Genomic DNA, 21,691 nt, shown 5'->3' with positions numbered 1-21,691 from the left:
GATAGAAATAATATAGTTATGTATTAAAATTGCAAGCTAATAATAATAATAATAATAATAATAATGTTACCTGGATTATTCCCAGTAGTATGTTGTATTGGTTTTGTAAACAAACAAATCTAATATATTCTAAGTGCCACTTGCAAAAATATACCATTGTTGTTGTTGCTGCTGTTGACATTATGATAACCCCGCTAATATCCTTTCATTATAAATACTACATATGGGACAAGTCCTTCCTATGACAGTATTTCCGTTTCAAGGTTCACTTTTCGTATATGTAATCAGTGGGACAAATAATAAAATGCGACCTACTTTCTCTCCCCCACGTGCATTTATAGTTCCGAGCAACTTTTTTGCAACTTTACTGTTCAGAGAAAAACAGTGCCCTAACCACTCGGACGTTTTTCGAATAAATATGACAGCAGAAACTTGCGGTTGGAACTTTTTTTTTTTTTTTTTTTTTTGATGAGTGAATTCGTTACATCCACCGGAACGTTCCGTTTGGAGCCGTCAATGAAAAAAAAAAAAAAAGTGGGTGTCGTCCGCCCACCCCGTCTGCCCCGTGTCTCGTCACGTTGCTGCTGGTGTGTGTGTGTGTGTGTGTCTGCTTTGGTTTCGTCTGTCAGTCCGGATCCACCATCACCATGCCTTTCTGCTCCGTCCCGTCCCGTCCCGTCCCGTCCAGTCCAGTCCCGGTCCCGTCCCCCTACCGGCCGGTGCCGTAGCCCCGCCCCCCTCAGCCCTCTCCCTCCGTACGGGACCGCAATGATTTAGAAGTTCAGGAATCCCACGTGACGTCACCGGCGGGGTGATGTAATGCTTCTGTAAATAGAACGTATTGTAATCTCGCTCCAGTCCAACGTGGTTCCTCCGCGGAGCGCCGCTCGTCCCGCTACACTTGTAGGTAAGCCTCCGCGTTTGCTCTCATTCACAAAACTTTCAGCCCGGCTCCCTTTTGCCGTCGCCGCGTTCAGGGTGCCGAAATTACTTGTAAGCTTGTGTCTTAACTTTTTTTTTGTCGTATTTTCTGTGTGTGTGTAACGGTGCTGGAAACTTTTTCTGGCTCGGTGTCCCGGTGAAGTCTCATCACCGGGCGGACGGACTGAGCGCTCCTGTCTATTTAGGGGGGTGTGACAGCACTCTCCATACAGCTGTGCGGGGCTTGTTTATGACTCCGACAGGTTGTTTTACGGAAAAGGGACAGAAAATGAAACACATGTTTCTGGAACATGGTTTGATTTTGTGCTGAGCTCCATGTCTCCGCGATCTGATGCTGCTGTCATGATTCATCCATCCGAAATATTCTAAGAACTTTAAGAAACTCCGTATAACAGAGATTTCGCAGTTCTTGCGGGTGTATATTGAAAATGGTTCACAAGCACAAGTGCTGATAAAAAGTTGGACGAGTAAGATCTCATTCATTCCCGCTCCTGTGCTGATCGATGTAGAGCAATAAAAGAGAAAGAGGGCGGGAAAACGTATAACTTATCTGATCCAAAGACAATAATCCGTCTTAAAAATGACAACATGTTGCCTGGTCTGTTGTTGGATTTGTGCATTAGAGGTGACGTCATTACGCATTGATGTAACCACTGAGTGACAGAAGGTTTTGCTGGAAATGTGCTGAGTCTGCTAATCTTATACTCGGAAAACAGAGAGGTTAAACTGTCTGACAATTAAACAAACAGCTGGGAATTAAATTAACAATAAGTCTATTAAATATCTCAAGTATTGATACAATCACAAAGGCCATACAGGCTGTAACCTGAACCCCGATGATGCATTAAAGTGTGAAGCCTTCTGTTTTTTTCACTGATAAGACATAAATGTTCTGTGTTGATATCTGTCTGTTTATCCAGATGTGATTGGAGATGTGTGGACACCGGCTTACCGGTTTCATTTTGTAACAAACACACACACACACACACACACACACACACACACACACACACACACACACACACACACACACACACACACACACACACACACACACACACACACACACCTATGAAGTCACCTCTTCTTGCCAGGGGTTGGAAAATGGGGGCTGAGGCAGGTTCAAACCTGTCAGGAGTCAGCCTGAAGTACAGCCCTCCCTCTCCTGGCTCCCACCCTCATTCCTTCTCTCTTCCATTCATTGTGTCCTTCTCTCTCTCTCTCTCTCGCTCTCTCTCTCTCTCGCTCTCTCTCTCTGCCACTTGCCCTTTCCATTCCCCTCTCCATCACCCTGCCCCCCCCCACTCTTTCCATTTCTTATGGAAGCATGTACTTTTGCCCTCTCTTTCCTGACTCCTCTCTTTAGTTCTCACTCTTTCCCATAACATCAGGTCCCACTCTGCTCGCCCTCCCTGCTCACGCAAACTCAAAGTTTCAGAGGCAGTGTGTACCTGTGAATATACTGCTCATAAGTGTCATCTTCCACCCACGATACTGCGATGCTGAATGTCTTTCTCGATCGAGTCTACTTCCTTTTCTCAAGTGACGAGCACATACGGGGCGAGAAGGGTCACCCCGTTGACCTGTGGGCCTTTCTTTCTCTGAAACTTGCTTGGAGACACACATCTTAGAGGAATGCCTGAGGTCAGGGAGTTCAATGGTTTCCCCTTGGCTTTCAAAGGAAAATGAAGGGCTAGCACTTCAAATAAGTCATAATTACCCCCCCCCCACACACACACACACACACACACACACACACATCAGAGGCTTGATACACCCTAAAGATTAGCTGAATGGGTCAAATGGGGGTTAGTGCTACATGCCCGTTTCTCACTGTGATCAATGCAGAATTTGCTCTGATACTTTTATCCAATGATTGCTTGGTGAGCATTAATCCTTTCACCACATTTGTATTATCTTCCGATGCTCTAATGAAAGCCTAATTGTAGGCAGATACAATTACACCACACTTAGTAATTTTCTCCATAATAATGGTGAAAAGTACAGATCGGGCTTCTTTAAGACTTTGATGCTCTTCTGCTGCTTATACATGTCATTAATGAGGAATAATGAAAGGCTGAAAAAAAAGCAGGAACAGATTGTGTGTATTACAGTATTTGTCCTAATGAAAATGAATACCTGCAGCGTACGGCAATGTGCTCATAGACTAAGACTGTTGCTTTCCCGCTGGCACCAAAGGGATCATTTTCCTCAAGACAATGTTGTGTCTCAGGGTGAAGCATCCATCATCTGTGGCAACTATCTCATTACACGCAGCGTCCACAATAAAGGCCCGATAAACAGTCGCACAGTGCGCGACTTATCTGAGAGCACTGTCTCTTTGTAAATCCAGAGATAAAGTGGAGAACTGCAGGCTGCATTCTGAATGAACTCATCCGAGCCGTGATCGGAGCGAGACGGTGTGTGACGAGGCTGGATGTTGATATGTTGCTCTCCCTTCTTGTGTTTGTGCAGGCTTGTGTATGACATGAATGACAAACAGGACAGGCCTTATGTGTGCGGCGCCCCGGGCTGCTCTCAGGTTGGTTCCTGCTTTCAGTACTTAAGGATGGAAAGTATCCTCGAGCTCAGAGTAGTCATAATAACAATAATAATTGCTTGAAAGGTAAACATTGGATATCTTCATTTTTACAAGTTAATTTTTCAAATTCATGAGACAAACTGTTGTGGTGAGTCAATGAAGGAACTGCACGCATTCTTCATGCTTTTCTCACCCTGCCGGTGTACTGCAGCATTTCCAGTCAGAGGAGCATCTGATCATCCACAGACACAAGCATGAAATGACCCTCAAGTTCTCCTCCATAAAGACGGACACAGCTTTCACAGGTGAGACCGGCTGGAATCACCTCAACCGCCTCTGCCTTTGCACTCGGTGAACACTTTTACTTTTAATTAGCAGCCTTCCCTTATGATCTCCCCCCATGACTACACGGCTCTCTTTTTTCTTTTTTTTTTCTCACTACTTAGACTTGCTATATGTCACTCAGTTCAGCCGCTGTCTGGCACACGTGTGTGGTGACCCCTTTTCAGGATCAGCGCTTGATGAAAAAATGATGACGATATGTTATTCAGTATGAAATCAGATAACCTGGATACAGGCTTCCTTCCCTCAGATAGTCTGGACGGTGAAATAAAGCCGCTCACGTTGCAGCCTGCACAACGTACTCCATCAGATTAGACCAAACACACAGATAATCAGCATCGCAGAAGACCCACTTTGATTCAGAATGTGGAGACAGGGTGCGAAGAGGTAAACAGAAAGCATCTTTACCCTTAAATGTAGATAATCAAGTTGAAAATGTTCATTAAATTAGTGGAACAGTGACTTTGAGCATCAGTTTTGGATCTTTGTGTCATTTAAGTACTGGAAATGCAATATATACTGAAGTGCATCAAACATAATGATCAATCCAGTTTGTAATTATTAATGGTTATTGTAATAAGAATAAAAAAGGAAAAAAAAAAATGCAATTTTAGTTTTCTAAAAATTCTTCCAATAGATTCAATTCAGTTATAATGTGAATTTATTTAAATTGCATTTCAAGAAAACAATCACTTACACATAACTCCACACCATGGCTGTAAAGAAAACGCATAAATAAATTGTAATTGTAAATAAAAAAACTTAACTTGGCAATTGGCTGTCTTTTAAACAATTTTGAAGTTGTTGTTATTCCCTCATTTTTTTGGGACCTAATCCACTCCACAAGAAAAAGTTCTGTGGAGGCAATAGTTTTCAAGATAATTTATATTTCTAAATATTCTCACATCTCTGATTTTCTTTGGTGCGAAAAATAAGAAGTGTAGCATGCAACGTCTTTTATGAATGCTTTTTTTTTTAATTTCACAATATTCATTTGTCAAGTCAAAGTTCATTTATAAAACACATTTAAAAAACAAACTTGGCTGACCAAAGTGCTTTACAGAGTTGGAATATCACCTGAAATTCACTAAACAGAAAAAAATGCATATATAAGAATATATACATATATTAAAACAATGCATGCATGTACATAATAAAGCAAAAACATGATGTTTTTATATGAAGTACGCAGCTTTTCCTGAGTTCATATTGTGTTTTCTGTGCAACACGCAAATGAAATTAGGGAACTTTGGAGTTTGAAAGCAAAAGTTCTGCAGCTTTGTGAGCAGAACAATGAAAAAGTTGAGAATATGCACATCACGACAAGATCTTTTAAAAACACAGACACCTGAAGGGCTCAGCACATGATCAGGATTTCACAAAGTGAAGTGTCTTGATTGGAGCAGGGCGGTCCAATGGCTGCGTGGGGTCGCGGTCAAAATACCCTGGCATGATGTCTGTTACCCTGGAAACAGCTGTCTGCCTGGATGTGTATGGGATCTAAGCCCAGAGGAGGCTTTCCTCTGCACCCCCTGGTCCTGCAGCCTGTCACGCCTCCTGCAGGAAATCTCATGTCAAAACAAAAGGCACGGCTGACCTTTGACCCCCCTCACATGTTTAGACGGCTCCCAGAGGCAGACTGATGTTTATCAGGCACCCAGAACAAGGCTGAGAGAAAACTTGTTTCCTCTCTCTGCATCACTACCTGGACTGAGAAAGCGCCGCCGCAGAGGGTTGTGGGAAAACAGTACAATGAGTTTGTGCTATTCTTTTAACTTATCTCCTCTCCTCTGTGTCCATATCTGTGTGAATGTTGTGCTTTTAGACCAGACTCCTACACCAACGAGGTTTTTGCAGAACTGTGATGAGGTTGGACTGTTTAAGGAGATAGAGGAAGAGTTCCTCCAAGCACAAGAAGAAGAAAACAAACAGGTACATGTTTTAGAACGAACAGAATCACATTTCTTCTGTTTCTTTCTTGTTGTAGAATATCGATTTTGTTGCATCAGAGGCCAAAATATACATATGTCCTGTGTTATATGTTTAAATACCTCTAAATAAAGAAAATATCTGAGAAGAACAGTTATATATTCCTCTATTTTGGAAAAGGACTTCATGGATTCATTGTTTGCATATTCAAAACAGACATAATATAACCTGTTTTTAAGTTAAATGCATGGTGTATATCATTAAATATGGTGTCAATGGTTCAAAACTCAGTGGTGTATAACTTTAGAACAGATGTTTTTTTAAAAAAACTTTTTGTTTATCTATATGTTTCCTTCTCAATATTGATCTAACTCAATCACTTTTACATTTCTGAACTTCTGAAGCTTCAGAATGGATAACTGTTTTGATCAACGTCTTAAATTCTTGTCCTGCAAATCTGAATCATCATCTAAAGAGGTGAAAGCAATAACACGCTGGTTTTAGGAACTGAAGGAGAAGCCGGAACAGACATTTGTGAGATGATTCAAAACAAGAAGCCGTTACCAAAATAAATACTCGAATACAAGTACTTTTTAGGAGTAGACACGTGTAAATGCGATACAATGCAGATTTGTGTCTGAGAGCTGAGGTTTTCCGGTGAGGTCTGTCAGGTTTGTGTTCTGAGTGACACTTGTTTGTGAGGCAGATGAAAGCAGCCGGCCCCAATTAGACAGCTGCAGATATCTGACCTGCTGCAGGAAAGACACACCAGGCGATCACATTCAGGCCTGTAAATTAAACAGCCAGTCATCAAACACCTAAACACATACACACACAGCCACACACACACACACACACACACACGCATACACACACACACATGCGTCCCTATAAAGCAAAGTTACTGCCTCGCAAGTTCAAAGTGGTCCCAGCTGTTTGTTACTCTCACGTCTCCCCCCACAGACGCTTTCTCATAATGGGTCATCGTGCATGAACCAGCTCAAAGCCCAGCTCCAGCTCCAGCACCAGCCTCAGCCTCAGCCTCAGCCTCAGCACCCGCAGCCGCAGCCCTCCCTGCACCATCCGCACACCCATGCCTTGCGTCATCCGCAGACCCACGGCCCCATGATGGCCCCAAGCTGCAGCCTGGCCGCCCAGCAAGCGCTGTCCTCCTCCCAGCCCGGATCAGTCATCACTCAGGCTCCCTCTGCCCTCACACACTCAGGGTGAGTACATGTAGTGTAACCCACACACCGATATCTCACCTAATCAGTCCGTTCTTTCAACATTTTCATGTTCTTATTCTTTTTTTTTTTTTTTTCGTTTTCGCTCATCTTTCCTCTGGATGTGTTATACCTCATACTGTTGGCATTTCTCTGCATAATTCATCAGTATGATAATGAACTGAGAGGAAGAAGGGGGAAAAAATGAAATGGTAATTCACAGAGGGATCAAATCAAAAGAAACAAGCAACCGCCGCATAACCACCACTCAAGCCCACTCACTTTACCCACCACGGGACCCGACTGCTGTCTCTGTTGTGTCTGTGAAGACTCAGACGGGAGTCTCTCAGGGCCTGGACAGCTTCTATGGCTCCCTGGTTATCGCGCGTTCAGCAGACAGATTAGAGGAGTTCCTGTCTTTCATCCCACGAGCTCCCACCAGCTGCTCCCGCTCCTTCTCCTGATAGTTCCACCATGAGTTTGTGAAACTCGGTAGACCCTCACTCAACAGGATCCGTCATTCTGTGTGTACCCAGAGCGGTGTGGTGGGTAGCACGCTCACCGCAGGACCAAAATATCCACGGTTCAATCCAGGATCTCTCTGGATGCTCCCCCAGAGCGGGAGTGTTTTCTCTGGCCCTGTGATGGACCGTTTGGAGTTCATCCTTTCAATTCGATTGTCAATGATTAATGCCCAACGCAATTATTACGTCAATTTTAAAAAAAAATGAAAAACATTTGTACAAACAATGATAACATTAGCTAACATTATATAATATTGATAAAGTATCCTTAATCTTAAAATGTTAAACAAATTTACAACTAACATGTATTTTTTGCAACTAACTGTAAATATATTATAAATTATTTCTAAAAAACAAAGAGAAAAAAACACCAAAGTTCTTCTTTAAAATGTTTTAAAATTTATTTTTTTTAAAACAGTTAATTCAACAAAGAAACTGCTTATATCTTATGTTCTTAGTCCCATGTTTTTCTCATATTTTCACTGCCTCTAAATACATTTTGTTAAAAAGAAAAAAATAAGTGAAATTAATCAAGTTCAGATATTTGAATCAATTTAATGACTATAATCTTTTCAGTGGATTTTTGCTTTAGTTTTTTAGTTTTCTCTCCAAATTTCATTGTAGAATTGTATGTATTGTTTACATCATTAATATCGATTGACATTTCAGTTGTATGTTATGTGTGCGTATTTTAGCACATTAGCTTGAAATTTTTTGTATCAACCCTTTAACATTTCTTTTTTTAATGTTTTTTTTCTGAATAGTTAAAACACTCTTAGAAAGTATTAAAGAATAACATAAAAACAAAGACCAGTCAAAAGCACACACATTTCAAAAAGAGACTATTTCAGTGTTTTCATTCTCTCTTGGTACCTAAGATTTACTGATTGACCCACAGATACAATTAAACCACCGCAAACCCCACCGCCTAAGAAGAGCTGAGTGAATCTGAACAGATAGATTTTTGTTTGTGTGGTTCAAGCTGGATTCTGAGGTATTTCTGTGCAGAGATTCCCTTTGATTTTTCTGTTCTGCGACCACAACTTACATGAATGCCTCATAGAAATCCCAAAAAGGATTGTTCCCTCTCTGTTTTTTTAAGATTTTTTGGCAGGTTTTTGTCAAAAGCAAAAATAGAAACATTCATAATCGACTTATCTAAGTTTTACAAATATAAAATCCTTCTTCCCAACTATCAAGTGACGGATGAGTTACTCCTCCCTGCAACAGATACTGTGGATAAACAAAGCCTCTGTTACATCTCTGCACTTGATTATATGAGTCAAAGCACCAGAAGTAAGTCCGTGACATAATAAGCTCCGAACATCTGTCCAGGCCAGACAGGACGTGACAGGACGGTGGAGGGAGAGCTGACAGTCGATTATAGCACAATAAATCAATGCCAGTCGAAATCTAGACACCGTGTTAGTCAGTTCAAACCCACTAAGTGTTACTAAATGAACCACGGATCCAGTGTCTGACTGTTTTCCATGGTGTTTACCACCGGTTTCCATAGCGACCCGGTCTCCGAGCATCTGGCTGTTGGCCCGTTCCAACTGTTGTGGTTACGTTAGGGAACGCTGTTTTGGTTTTGTGTGTGTTTCGTTGTACGCTGTAGCGGGCCGCATGCCCCCCCCCCCCCCTCCGACCGTTCGCTGATGACATCATGGCTAGTGACCTCAGCACAGGCCCACGCCGTCCGACTGGCGGCGAGCCAGGGTGGTTAGGTCAGCACATGGCACCCCGGGTCTCTGCATCCCCCCCTGCTGTGATCCCTGAGCCGGTCTCCTCCCTCGCAGGCTGTCACTTTATTTCCACATCTTTTTGTTTATCTGTTGTTACTTCTCCTCAAACCTCGTGTTTACGCCGCTTTCATAACATTTTGAGAGTGAATCTCATCCAGTGGAAGCGTCTCTCCTTCACTTGCGGCCGTGTCGGCGGGGGTCAGGCAGGAACGCCAGTGTTGTGACACGGCCTTCTTGAGATTTCTCCCTCCGTCCCAAAACAGTGGAGCTTGGAGGAATTTAAATTGGGTGCTACTGTTATTTAACAAGTCGAGCGCCACAGTCTGGTTCTACAGCCTAATCTTCTCTCAATAAACATGGCACCTTTTTGTGAACACCTTTTATGGGACTATTTTCCTCTGTAGATCCTCGATCCAATAGAATTTATGAAGTCTGAGTGGAATCCAGTCAGATTCTGTGAATTGTAGATTTTTTTAATGGCTTTTCAAAACCATGCACATAATTCCAGCGAGTACATCCATTTAACAGAAAGAAGCACTACTCTGTTTACTTCTCTAAAATTATCTGAGCAATATTTTTACAGCTCAAACTCTTATATTGGATTTCAGTGTCGGCTGTGACCTTTTTCCTGTCTATATTTAAAATGTTGACGCGCATGACAACCCTCATAAGCCATTTATGTCTGAAAACCTGTAAAACCTACTGTTTAAGTAATCCATCACACAGATTTCTCCTGTACCGTCATCTCTCCTCCACCTGCGGTCAACACCCTGTTGTAAATGTTTGAACCGGATGATTGAAATCTCAGCTCGTGACCCTCTTTTTGTCCGTCTTTGTCTTTCTGTCTGGCTGACCACAGGCCGGTTCCCGGGCCGCTGTCCTGCCTCCTCCACATGCGGAACAGACACAGACAGCCCCTGCCAGCCTCCCTACCTGGCACCCTGCCAGACCCCGCCATGCAAGGGGCATCTGCTCAGCACATGACTGTAAGTGAGGGGGGCCGGCCTTCGCCACGCTTCAGGCTCACACGCGTTCAGACACGCATGCATCATGATTTATGGACGCAGGTATAATGGCCAAAGTGGTCAAGGTTGGAAATATTCATGGTTGACAGAAAAAGTCACTTCACTCTCGAGGGATGAATTAATGAAAAGTGTCAAACTCCAGATGGACCTGACCTTGTGAGGAACTCTTTAAAGTTGCGTTTTCATGTACATACGTGCTAATGCTTTCTTTTTGTCACAAGCAGAGTTATTTTTTGTGTCAATATTTTTATTCTTCAGCTAGGGAAGCAGATGTCTTGTGTAATGGGTGTGCCAACTCCAGTACACAACACTTCCTGCTCCATGTTGAGGACTGCTGTGGATCAGATCAGTAGAATTCGTACGTTAAACTTCACCTGTGTGAATCAATATGAGTTTGCACACATTTCCCCACACAGGTGCTTTCTTTAAAACTGATATCAATCCCATTGTTCTTTTCTTTAATTTGAAATGCATCATTAGTTATTGTTTATAGTTAATGTATCTTAGGTTATAAATGTGTGAGTTTTTAGTTGATTTTGTAATAGAAGCAGCCTTTTTTGATACAGTAAATGTGAAACTAGAAGTAGGAAGTGCTTTAAGAGAAACAGCCCACTTTCTCCAATAAGATTCACTCACCAAGACCTGAAGCTGACTCATTAACAGGTTTTTTTTTTATTTGACTCCTCTCTAGAAAATAGTAGTGGTTTTCCCCAAACATGAGGCAATTTATAAAGAACATTTAGTTTAGTTTAGTTTAGTTTATTTCAGTTTACTTTAGTTTACTTTAGTTTAGTTTAGTCATTAAAACATAGAGTTATTGTTAGAATATTGGCCCTGTGCATGCATGGCTTTCTTCCCAAAGTCCAGAAATTTGAAGCTAATAAGTGACTCTAAGCTGAGTGAACTGTGTGTGTGTGTGTTTCTGAGTTTACCTTATGATGGGCTGGTGGTTTATTCCAGGTGTATCCTACATTCACCCCTTATTGGCTGGAATAGGTTTCAACATCCTGCAACCCAAAGGATTCAGAGGCAATGGAATGTGAATAACAGCCTGTCAGCTGGTGCTTCCTGAAATGAGGAAAACGGCGAGACATGATGAAGAAAATCAGAATTTGCTGACAAGCAAAAATGGCTCCAACTTCAGAAATGCAATATTTAGTGACGAAAGTGATTTAATTTTCTGGAGTTGTGACTTAATTTATATTTTCAACTTGGAAACTTTTGTTTCAAAGCAAGAGCAGCCCATCATTTGGTTTTGAAATGGAAAAAAAAAAAAAAAATCTATTGTAATACTCTTACCATAAAGATAAAGGCAGGACCAAGAGGTCCTTGGATCAAGAGGAACCTGAAAGTTTATTTCTATTATATTACTTTATTGTTATGCTTTCTTTTACTTTTGTCACCTTGAAAGACACACTATGTTCCCCCACAGACCAATAAAGTATTGTGACACTACACTTCATTCTTTAATTATAAAGTAAAAGACTTCCTACCAATCCTACCAAGAATATTACTTTTAAATAATGCTGCTAGTTCTGGCAAGTTGACATATTAGTTGTGTAACATTGAAAACACACCCTGCCTCACCTTGTGCCTTTGGCTTATTCCTTTCTGATCAAGACAGACAAGAAGCAGAGTGTAACTCCAACACACACACACACACACACACACACACACACACACACACACACACACACACACACACACACACACACACACACACACACACACACACACACACACACACGACCACAGGAAGTCACGATCTCCAGGCTCTCCCTGGCTTTCTTGGTTGTTTTTATTTGCCTTGTGTCAACATGCTCTGAATCTCCGAACTCTTGAATTTTGCATTTTCTCTTTCCAGGCGCATGTAGCATGAATAGTTAAACATATGGGTGCTATCAAAAGCAGCTCCGAAGCGAAAACTGTGAAATCGCGCCGCGTCCACTCACACGCTCTCTCTCTCTCTCTTTGCGCTCCCTTTCTCACACACACATATAGGTTATGACTTCTTGTAGCGGAGCTTGTATATAGAGTGGCAAATGAAAAGTGGTTTCAGATTGCACAGCCACTCAGGTCCCAGGTTCAAATCTCAACCTCTCTTCTTCTTACACACTCTCTCTCTCTCTCTCTCTCTCTCTCTCTCTCTCTCTCTCTCTCTTTCTCTCTCTCTCTCTCGCACACACACTCGTACTTCTATCTTTGTGAGGATACTGGGTGACATAATGCATTCTCTACACTCTCACATTAACCATCACTACTAACGTCAACCCTTACCCAACCCTAACCCTGAAACCTTGAGTTAGCTCATTAACAATCCTCTGCGAGTGTGTTGGCCGAGTGATCAAGTGTCTCGAATGTCAGCGCTCTAAAAATCAGATTGACAGACACACGCTCATTCAGGCAAAGAGAAACATCTTCCCGTTTGGAATCTGGAATTTTTAAAGGCTTTTCATTTGCCTGTCCGAGGTGTAAAGCGGGGCTCTGCTTCTTTAAAGCCGTGGTGGGGGTATTAACATGCCTCTGTCGTACAGTAACGCCGCACTCAGCTCAAGTGGAAAAGTAAACATTTAACAAGTGGATCAGTGTTTCATGTACAGTTTTGTGTCTTCATTCACTGATCCCTCAAGACAGAAATATCAAAGTGGTGTGTCATCCAGGCCAAGGAGACCCATGATGTAATCGCCAGCCTCAGTGTCAGGGTGTTTCTATGTAGTAAACAGAACTGAAATACTCGTGTCCCATCCTGTTCAATGTGTGTGTGTGTGTGCGTGTGTGTGTTTGACTGGCAGCCGGGCTGGTAAAGCTGGCACAGACAGCTCAGTGACCTCATCCTTGGCACAGGCTAAATGCGCTCCCTCTTTTTTCAGAGCTGAATGGTCTAGAGCGAGGAAGAGAAGGGGGGGAAAAAAAATCAACTTCTTCTCTTAAAGAAATATTGTGTAACAGGGGTAGATAGCAAAATTGCCAGGGAGGAGGAGGTGGGGGGTGATGTCATGCTCCAAACATGACCTCTCCCTCTCTCTCTTTCCTCTGCTGAGTGTGGGAGAAAGGTGAGATGAGGTTTAATTTAGCTCATACAGTCTGTTTAGTCAGATGATACATGGGAATGATAAAGTGTGAAGGTATCAAGCTGCAGACGGCAGCATTTATTGGAACACAGTATCCCTCTTATCAACAGTTGTCTTGGTGGATGTGAGTGGCGAGGAGTTATGGTAACAATGGAGGAAAGTCACACATTTCACATTCAGTTTGTTGAACATTCTAAATTTTGCCACATTGGGAAATAATTCCCAAACCTCTGTCTCTGGAGGTTCCCAGACTTCCACAAATAAATGGCTGTAGACCGATTCTCCAATCATCTGTATGGCCAAATACAATCCTGCTTTCATACGTAAAAGTAAGACTATTCAGACTAAAGACATTTCCTAGGCCTGCTCCAGTTTCAAGAAATTATCTTTTAATGGTTTTATTTGAGATGGCATTGGTTTAACTTTGACAACCTTAAAGCAGGCTAAACCTCGGGCCCCACTGTGATCTTTGGTACATCCTGAGGGGTGTGTAGAGAATAACTGTTCCGAGGTGTTTGACCTGAACTGACAGGGATGATCCGCATGAACTTAGACTGTGTTTCTGTATCCAGTATAGGGCACACCCACTAAATATGTGTGTGATAAATGATTGCCAATTATGACAGACTGACACTTCTACTACATTAGCAAAGAAATAATACGGAGGGACTGAGCAGACAGGAAAACAATAGTACTGTTCAAGAAATAGCGTGAAGTACAGAGAGCACATGGCTGGATGTCACCGGGAAACTAAACTATCTGAAATATGTAACTTTTATCAGCATCACTTGACCTCGAGCTCTCTGGGGAGTTGAAGTTGATTGTCTGTGAAATCCCACACAGCAGCAATGTGATTTATAGATGGTGGTGAAATTCACAAGTCTTCATGAGAGTCAGTCACTGAAGCTCTAATGGCCACTGGGTTTATTTTTTAAAGACATGACACTAACAGTTTTGTCCTTGTGAGTTCGAAACAATCCAACTAAATAATCTCACAGAAAAAAAAAATCTATATTATTTCAATAATGTTACTGTCATTTGTGTCTGATCAAGGCTGTAATGTGGTAAAAGTCAAAGATGATTCCTGTAGCTTATTTAACCATTCAGTCAGAGATTTTACAATATTTCGATGATACTGAAAAGTGGTTCCGCACCGTGTTATAGTGGTTGGTACTCTCGTAGATGTATCTCCTGTTTGATTCTGGGATTGCTCGCCTTTCTGTGCAGAGCTTCCATGTTCTCTCTCTGCCTGCATGTGGTTGATCAGGCTGCTGGAGTATCCCCCCACGATCCAACAACATGCGCTATGCCCAATAGACAAAGCCCCTCTCTTACTTTATCATTTCTGTCTCCACCCAGAGATCCAAGCAGACGATGGGCCACCACTACCAGCAGCACCACCCAGGGATGATCAACATCAACAACCCCGTAACACCAATGGGTCACATGATGGAGATGATGTCGCAGCGGCACCAGGCACCACCACCACCCTTACAGCAGCAACCACATCACCACCACCCCCACCACCATCACAGCCACCCTCACCATGCACAGCTTCCGGCTCCACCCCTCACCTACCACCAGCGATGCCAAGCTCCTCCACCACCGCACCTGGGAAGTCCCAACAACCACCAGCTTCACCAGTCGGGGAATGTCCCGCACGCTCACCAGTCTCCACCCGCACATTTGCACCAGGGGTCATCACCTGCACCTCCACTGTCTGCTCCATCACAGGTGAAATCCCTCTGCAGAGGATAACTTGATTTATTTTATTTTTTTAATCAGTGTATTCAGAAACAAACATTTTGATTTAAAAATGTGTCTTCTTGTGTGTGCAGTTGTCTCCAGTCGCACAACAAATGCACCCATCCCAACCACCCCACTCCCAGCATGCAGTGCAGGCGGGGGCGAGCTGCGGTGGTGGAGGAGTGGGGGCAATAGGGGGCAATCGTCGCAGAAGGACAGCGGAGCAGGACCCCGACGAACGGCGGCAGAAGTTTCTGGAGCGCAACCGGGCGGCGGCCACCCGCTGCCGGCAGAAGAGGAAGCTGTGGGTGTCATCGCTGGAGAAGAAAGCCGAGGAGCTGACGCACACAAATCTGCAGCTACAGGTGGGATTCACTCTACACTCACACACACCACTGCACAGTGTGTGTGCATCACGGATGCTGAGCGTTTCTCTGTGTTCTCAGAACGAGGTGACTTCTTTAAGGTCAGAGGTGGGGCAGCTGAAACAGATTCTCCTCACTCACAAGGACTGTCCTGTCACCACTCGGCAGAGAGAAGCGCAGGGGTACCCCAGTGAGTAAAACCCCCGAGACTCTGCACCCCAGTTCTGAAATCTCACCTGCTTTTCCAGATGTCTGGCATTCACCATCATCATCCTCCACCGTTCTGGGTATAATTCACACACGTTATACCTTATACGTGCACGTCAGGGAATATCCTACGATCACAGGTTTACTTGCTATGACAAAGCACTCTTCGCCACAAACAGGGACCTGGGAGCGCATCTTACAGAGCTAAACGGCACGTAAGAGATGAACTCTGCTTTTAATGTCGCAGCCTCCAAATATTAGCAATGCACTTTTACTCACAACGAGAGCCAACGAGGGGAAAGTACTGCACTCTTAAGTCTCCGTTTAAAGGAATAGTTTACCCCATCTTCTGCCACACTATTTTGATGAACCACAGGTTGATGGTATTTAGAATGCAATGGAATGCAATGCTTCTTGCATTGGCTATTTTGCCTTGCACAAATCCAGCAGGAAACAAGAAGTAGACCATGCCCATATTGCTCCCCAAGCAGGCTGAAGTTGATGATGAGCTGCAGATGGAACTGGCCTTTAATGAAAGTACGTCAATGAAATACTGCACCTTGTGGCTGAAATGAAAGCAGATGCATTTTAAACTTCAGAGAACAAAAAGGGATGCAACATTGGCATGTGTTGTATTGGTATATTTCTATTGTTGTCTTTTTACCTGTATGTACAGTATTCATTTGTTAAAATAAAAGAGATATTTTCATTTAATCTGAACTGTAATGAGTTTTCATTTACCTGTTACAAAGAACAAGTTTAGAAATGAAGCAACTGCTGGCAAACACAACCTCATGAACACACCTGGCAGACACTGATTGACAGCTGTCTCTGTGTCCAGCTGCAGGGGTTAGCCCAGGAGGAAGTCCCACCCCTGCAGACCCTGGCTCTCATCTGCAGACTGTCCAACACAACAGCATCTCCACTTCCTCAGCAGCTGCAGGCGACACAGAGCATGACCCCCACCCAGGACAATAGCCTTCGGTTTATAGATGAAATACTGAGCAGGACAGGGAAAATCAGAATCCACTGCAAACACATAGATTCCCTGGTTGGAGAGAGAATCAGAAACACACCCTGAGAGATGCTGTTGTCTCTTTTTGGTTTAAAAGAGAAAAATAACCTCATCTGAAAGCTTTGTTTAAAGAAAGGTGAGGGTGACACAACTGAATCTTCGACACACTGAAAATGCCTGTTTCTGTTTACATCAGTCAAACTTTTGTCTGCAACCGAACCTACTGGCTTCACCTTGAACACATCATGGGGATAGTAGATGGTTTGCTCTCTATCTTGCACTAGTTTGGAAAAATAAAGCCTCGACATTGTATTTCTAAATGAGCAGATGCACCTTTTCTTTGAAGCACAGGCAGCTTGTTGTAAAACTTTACAGTAGCTTTTTGGAGAAATCAATCTGCAGCAGGAATGTCTATTTTTAAGATTTAAAATTTCAAGTCTATTATAGATAAAAGTAAAAATTGACAGCTGTGTTGGAAAACCTTTTAAACATCACTGTTCATTGTTAAAATGAACAGTTTTGAAATATTTTTTAAAAAAGTATCTTGAGTGTCAAGATAACTATAAAATGTCTGTCAGTTTCAATTAATTCACATTTAAATAACACTTTTGTACTATAAAAATGCTGACAATCGCTGGAAATATATCGCTTAAATAAAGCCACTTATTCTGGTACCTTTCTGTATGTTTCCATGGCGTTGAATCTGTTACTTGGTTCTGAAGGTGGAGGAAACTGGTCGCTTTAAGAAATCATATCACGGTCCTCAGCATAATCCTGTACTTACACTGTGGTCTAGTCTGCCACCTAGTGACCGGTTTTGTTAGTGGCTGCCGGCCATTATAACTGGAAACCTGACCTGTTCTTGAAGAAGCGGATACAATCATCTGTACATATAAAATGGCATTCCGAAGCTTTAAACATGAAGTGATTCATATCATTAAAGGGGAATGTCACACACTTAAGAAATGAGTTCTGGAGAAAGCTGGAACAAACATTGCTGTGGTGCAAAACACTGAGAAGCCAATGAAATGACTTTTAATGTCTGACATCTTGACATTCTGATTCTCTACTAGTGTGTGTGAAGACAAAATGCATTAATGTAAATCCCAGAATGTATTTGTGAATCCTCTTTTTAATGATAGAACCTGCACAAGCGGGGTTCTACTTGAACTACAATACTAGCAGGCTATAATATAATCTGTATATGATCCATGTATCTGATGCCCGTTCATTTGTGATCATGACTTTACAGTTCACTGGGTTGTTTGAGTCCCACCCTCTCTGAGCCTCTTCCTGTGCTTCACCTAAGAAACTAACTTACTTAGAAGAAACAGGTTGTGTCCATAAACACTCAAATGACAAATAAGTCACATTGTTGGGAATTTTACTTCTTTGTGTAATGAAAAGTTTTTTTGTTTTTGTTTTTTTATAAAAGTACAAAACATGATAAATGTGTGGTACAATAATAATAAAAAAAAATCTGCCAACCAGCAGCCATCAATACATACTGTACAATAATGAGACAATATGATGTCTGTTAATTCAAAATTAGCACCATAGTTGAAATCAGTGGCACATCATCCATGCATACAAAGCTGCACTTGGAACAAATCACACATTTAGAAACACTCACAGGTGCAAGGAAATGAAAGAGGAAAGGCACAAAGCAGGAAGGGGAAGTCAGAGGGATTGGACTTCCTCTTCTGTCTGAAAAGGCCCCAATGAACCTGACTGTTCTTTGGTCACTTCAATCCTAAAAAATGATACTATTTGCAACTGTTGACACGTCAAACACACCTACGACACGCTGATGGCTCTGCACCATGGCTACTGAGATGATGTGGCATTCTAAAAGCTAAAGCAAAGAAACAAAAATCACATGTTTTCTATTTTACAGTGTTTTGTTTTGAGTCTAGTGCAGTTCTAGTCAGAGAATCTCTGCATGTCGTTGTCTCTCCGAGCGGTGCTGCTGTCCAGGAAGCGATCGCAGGGGAACTCTATGAGGTCCCCTTCCTCCAGCGGCGCGAGTCGTGCCGGTCGACTGCTCTGGTAGGTGGTGAAGTCGGCGGACACGGAGGCCGTGGGCACGGCGGGACGAAACGGGCGTCTGGTGGAGTACATGTGCCGCACGTGCACGGCCGACTTCCTCCTCTGCAGCCTCCTCCTCACGCTCCTCCCCAGCCAGACGCCGCCGACGACCAGCAGCAGCACGGCGTTCCCCGCCAGCGTCGCCACTGTCACGACCTGGAGGTCAGAGGTCAGGGTGACTCCGGGGCTGACCCCACCGGGGTGAGTAACCAGACCCACGCAGTGGTCCCGGGGTGCGACCTGGCACACGGATCCTCCGACCACTCCCTCCACACACACCATGTACGTCACGTCCGAGCTGAGCTCCCGCAGGACCACGGATCGAGACGCGCCACCTGCGTACACGTAGCGAGGAAAGCGGTCCGGAGTGCCGAACCTGTCAAACAGAACCCGGTAGTGAACTTCGTCAAAGCCCGGCCCGGGTCCAGGTGTGTAGCGACTGTGATCCCTGGTTGTCCAGTAAACCGTGGCAGTGGCGGACGTCACCTGGTCCACCGACACATTAGTGATGAAATGACGGTTGAACTCACAAGGATCGGTTACGACCGGAAGAGGGTCTTTCTGGGCCGACCTGAGAAGCTCAAACTTTTCCGCTGTCTGCGCCGGGTGAGCGGTGGTTAGCCGGATGTCCGTTGCGTTGCTTGGTGCGGAGGTGGCCGACGGGTCAGTTTTGGAAAAAACATTTGGCCTTCGTCTCCCCTTAGTGCGTTTCCCAGCTGCCTTTGGAACAGGTCGTGACCTTTGACTGGATGACTCCTTTGGTGGTTTTACTCTGCCAAAAAATGAAGAAGACCCTGCCACCTCTGCTCCCCCTTGGTCTCCTTGGATTCCCACCGCTTCCTTTCCTTTTGTTTTCTTTCTTGCTCCCTCGTTCCTTGTCACTAATCCGTTCGTGTTCCCTTCAGTTGTGACTACTTCATCCACCTTTCTCTCTTCTTTCTCTTGTTGACCGTCTTCACTATGTGCTGTTTCCCCCCCCTCTCCCCTCACTTTGCCCTCTACCTTTACTAGCACCCCCCCTCCCCTGCTTTCCTCAGGCCCAGCTCTACTCCTACACAAGTGAGTCCAGTTCCCAAAGGGCTGCAGCTGGGAGCTGTTCACATAGTCCAAATATTTCCCCCTCAGAGTTGCTGGGTAATGACATTGCAAGAATACAGTCAACAACTTGCCCTGAGAATGTGCAGCAGTCATCCATCTCTTCAGCTCCTCCAGGCGACAGTCGCACGTCCAGTTATTGCCATGGAGATCCAAGTCGTAAAGCACGTTGTTGAGCGCAAAAATGTCACCGGACAGACTGGTGAGAAAGTTATTCTTTAACTTTAGGACCTTTAGATGTTTGAGTCTAGAAAAGGCCAAAGAGTCCACGTTGGAAATCTGGTTGTGGCTGAAGTCCAGCTTCTCGATGCGCTCCAGAGGGTCCAGGAGACCAGCGGGGATTTCCTCCAGCTCGTTGCCATCAATCAGAAGCTCTCTGAGACTTGACAGCCCCTTCAGAGCGCTGCTGTCCAGACGGGAGATTTTGTTGTTGCTCAGCGAAAGCTTGGACAGCTTTTTCAGATTTTGGAAGACGTGGCTTCCGATGTACTGGATTTCATTCTCGGAGAGCAGCAGAGTCGTCAGAGCTTTGAGTTGGGAGAAAGTGACCACATTGCGCACAGCTGACTGCTTGTTCTGGGACAGATCTAAAAAGCGCAGGTTGGTTAGTTTAGAAAAAGTGTTTCTGTGGATGTGCTGCAGTTGGTTCGATTCCAGATGAAGATAATGTAAATTGGTCAAACTTCTGAAAACCGAATCCTGCAGAACTTCTATTTCATTACCATCCAGACGCAATTTAACAAGATTATCCAAGTTGGAGAAGAGCCCAGGTGTAATTTTCTTTATGCCATTGTTATTTCCATACAGAATTGTCAATTTCTTCAAAGGCTGCAGTGTTCCTGCAGGTATCCTTGTTAAAAGATTATGTCCCAAATACAACTCCTCCAACTTTGAGAGCTTCTCAAACGCTTTTGGATGAATGACTCCTATTTGGTTGAACTGCAAATTTAATCTGAGGAGATTGCTGTACCGTGCGAAGTCGAAGGCTGAGATGTTAGAGATGAAGTTGCCCCCCAGGCTGAGGATGAGCACGTCCTCGGGAACGCGCGCCCCGGGCTTCGGCACTGTGCGCAACCCGCGGTTGGTGCACAGGAGGTGCTGTGGGTGCTGGCATTCGCAGCGCCCGGGACAAAAGTCCACCGGCGTTGAGGGAGACGCAAACCCACTGAGCGGCAAGAGGAAGATGCATATTCCCAGCAGGAAATTGCTGGTATCCATTCCCACGGCGCGGCCGGCGCAGCGCGCGTCGCTTCGTGTACCTCAGGTGCAGGCGCCGCGCTCCCGCGTCACGCCGGAGATTGATCCTTCCATAATTCACTCGTTTCTCGGGAAAGTTCTGCGATCTGCGATCAGGCGCGCGGCTTCATCTCGGAGCGGCATCCTCCACGGAGCGGGTTAATCTGTCCACCGCGCTCTGGAGGAACGCTCGCCTCCCCGGTAAAGCCCACATCCACACAAGTGGTCATCTGCTGCAAATTACAGAGTTCAGGCGCTGAGTGTGATCGTGCACGCAGGCGCGCGCGATCCCACTCACGCACGCACGCACGCACGCTCTGAAGTAGTCCCTCCCACGCAACCCTGCGACCCTGCCACAACCAGATGTGCGCAGCAGCTCCCGACGCACGAGATCCAGAATTCTGCGCGTACGCGCAGGTAATCAAACACACGCGCGCACGAGCTCAAGTGAAGGAGGGAGGAGGGAACTGAGAAACCCTTTGACCGAGTTTTTGCGCGCACCCCCGCAGCCACCAGGGGTCTGGGATCTGGACAGTTGGGTTTCCTTTACTCAGAAACTCCAGGGAGCCTCCGAAATCTACAACTCTGTCTTTACA

General features: G+C 44.3%; 2 protein-coding genes across 5 annotated transcripts; one reads left to right on the top strand and one right to left on the bottom strand.

Annotated features, from left to right (window-relative positions):
* Nucleotides 1-840: 840 nt before the first annotated feature.
* On the top strand, nt 841-16,728 carry LOC115380966 (cyclic AMP-responsive element-binding protein 5-like). 4 transcript variants are annotated; one of them, XM_030082302.1, is made up of 10 exons: nt 841-907; nt 3,418-3,484; nt 3,696-3,789; nt 5,652-5,758; nt 6,719-6,981; nt 10,107-10,233; nt 14,703-15,077; nt 15,182-15,454; nt 15,536-15,644; nt 16,503-16,728. In XM_030082302.1, the coding sequence occupies exons 2-10, from the start codon at nt 3,431-3,433 to the stop codon at nt 16,637-16,639; spliced, it is 1,539 nt and encodes a 512-aa protein (XP_029938162.1). In that variant the 5' UTR covers nt 841-907; nt 3,418-3,430; the 3' UTR covers nt 16,640-16,728. The 4 variants fall into 4 exon arrangements, with proteins under 4 accessions (XP_029938162.1, XP_029938163.1, XP_029938164.1 ...); XM_030082303.1 differs by lacking the exon at nt 841-907 and adding an exon at nt 920-993; XM_030082304.1 differs by lacking the exon at nt 841-907 and having other exon boundaries at nt 3,448-3,568.
* A 1,427-nt stretch (nt 16,729-18,155) lies between these two features.
* On the bottom strand, nt 18,156-21,247 carry tril (TLR4 interactor with leucine-rich repeats). The gene has a single exon (XM_030082277.1). The coding sequence runs from the start codon at nt 21,075-21,077 to the stop codon at nt 18,600-18,602; it is 2,478 nt and encodes an 825-aa protein (XP_029938137.1). The 5' UTR covers nt 21,078-21,247; the 3' UTR covers nt 18,156-18,599.
* Between the last annotated feature and the right edge of the window lie 444 nt (nt 21,248-21,691).

Source organism: Salarias fasciatus, chromosome 22 (assembly GCF_902148845.1).
Source record: "Salarias fasciatus chromosome 22, fSalaFa1.1, whole genome shotgun sequence".
NCBI classification, from domain to species: Eukaryota; Metazoa; Chordata; class Actinopteri; order Blenniiformes; family Blenniidae; genus Salarias; species Salarias fasciatus.
Note: the sequence above shows the minus strand (reverse complement) of the source record. Positions and strands in the feature narration are given on the sequence as shown.

What these genes read in the sequence shown, in the direction of transcription:
- tril (XM_030082277.1), bottom strand. Translation starts at nt 21,077, where the DNA reads ATGGATACCAGCAATTTCCTGCTGGGAATATGCATCTTCCTCTTGCCG.
- LOC115380966 (XM_030082302.1), top strand. Translation starts at nt 3,431, where the DNA reads ATGAATGACAAACAGGACAGGCCTTATGTGTGCGGCGCCCCGGGCTGC. An exon ending in CATCTGCTCAGCACATGACT is followed by an intron (nt 10,234 to 14,702) that starts GTAAGTGAGGGG and finishes GTCTCCACCCAG; the next exon opens with AGATCCAAGCAGACGATGGG. An exon ending in CACTGTCTGCTCCATCACAG is followed by an intron (nt 15,078 to 15,181) that starts GTGAAATCCCTC and finishes TTGTGTGTGCAG; the next exon opens with TTGTCTCCAGTCGCACAACA.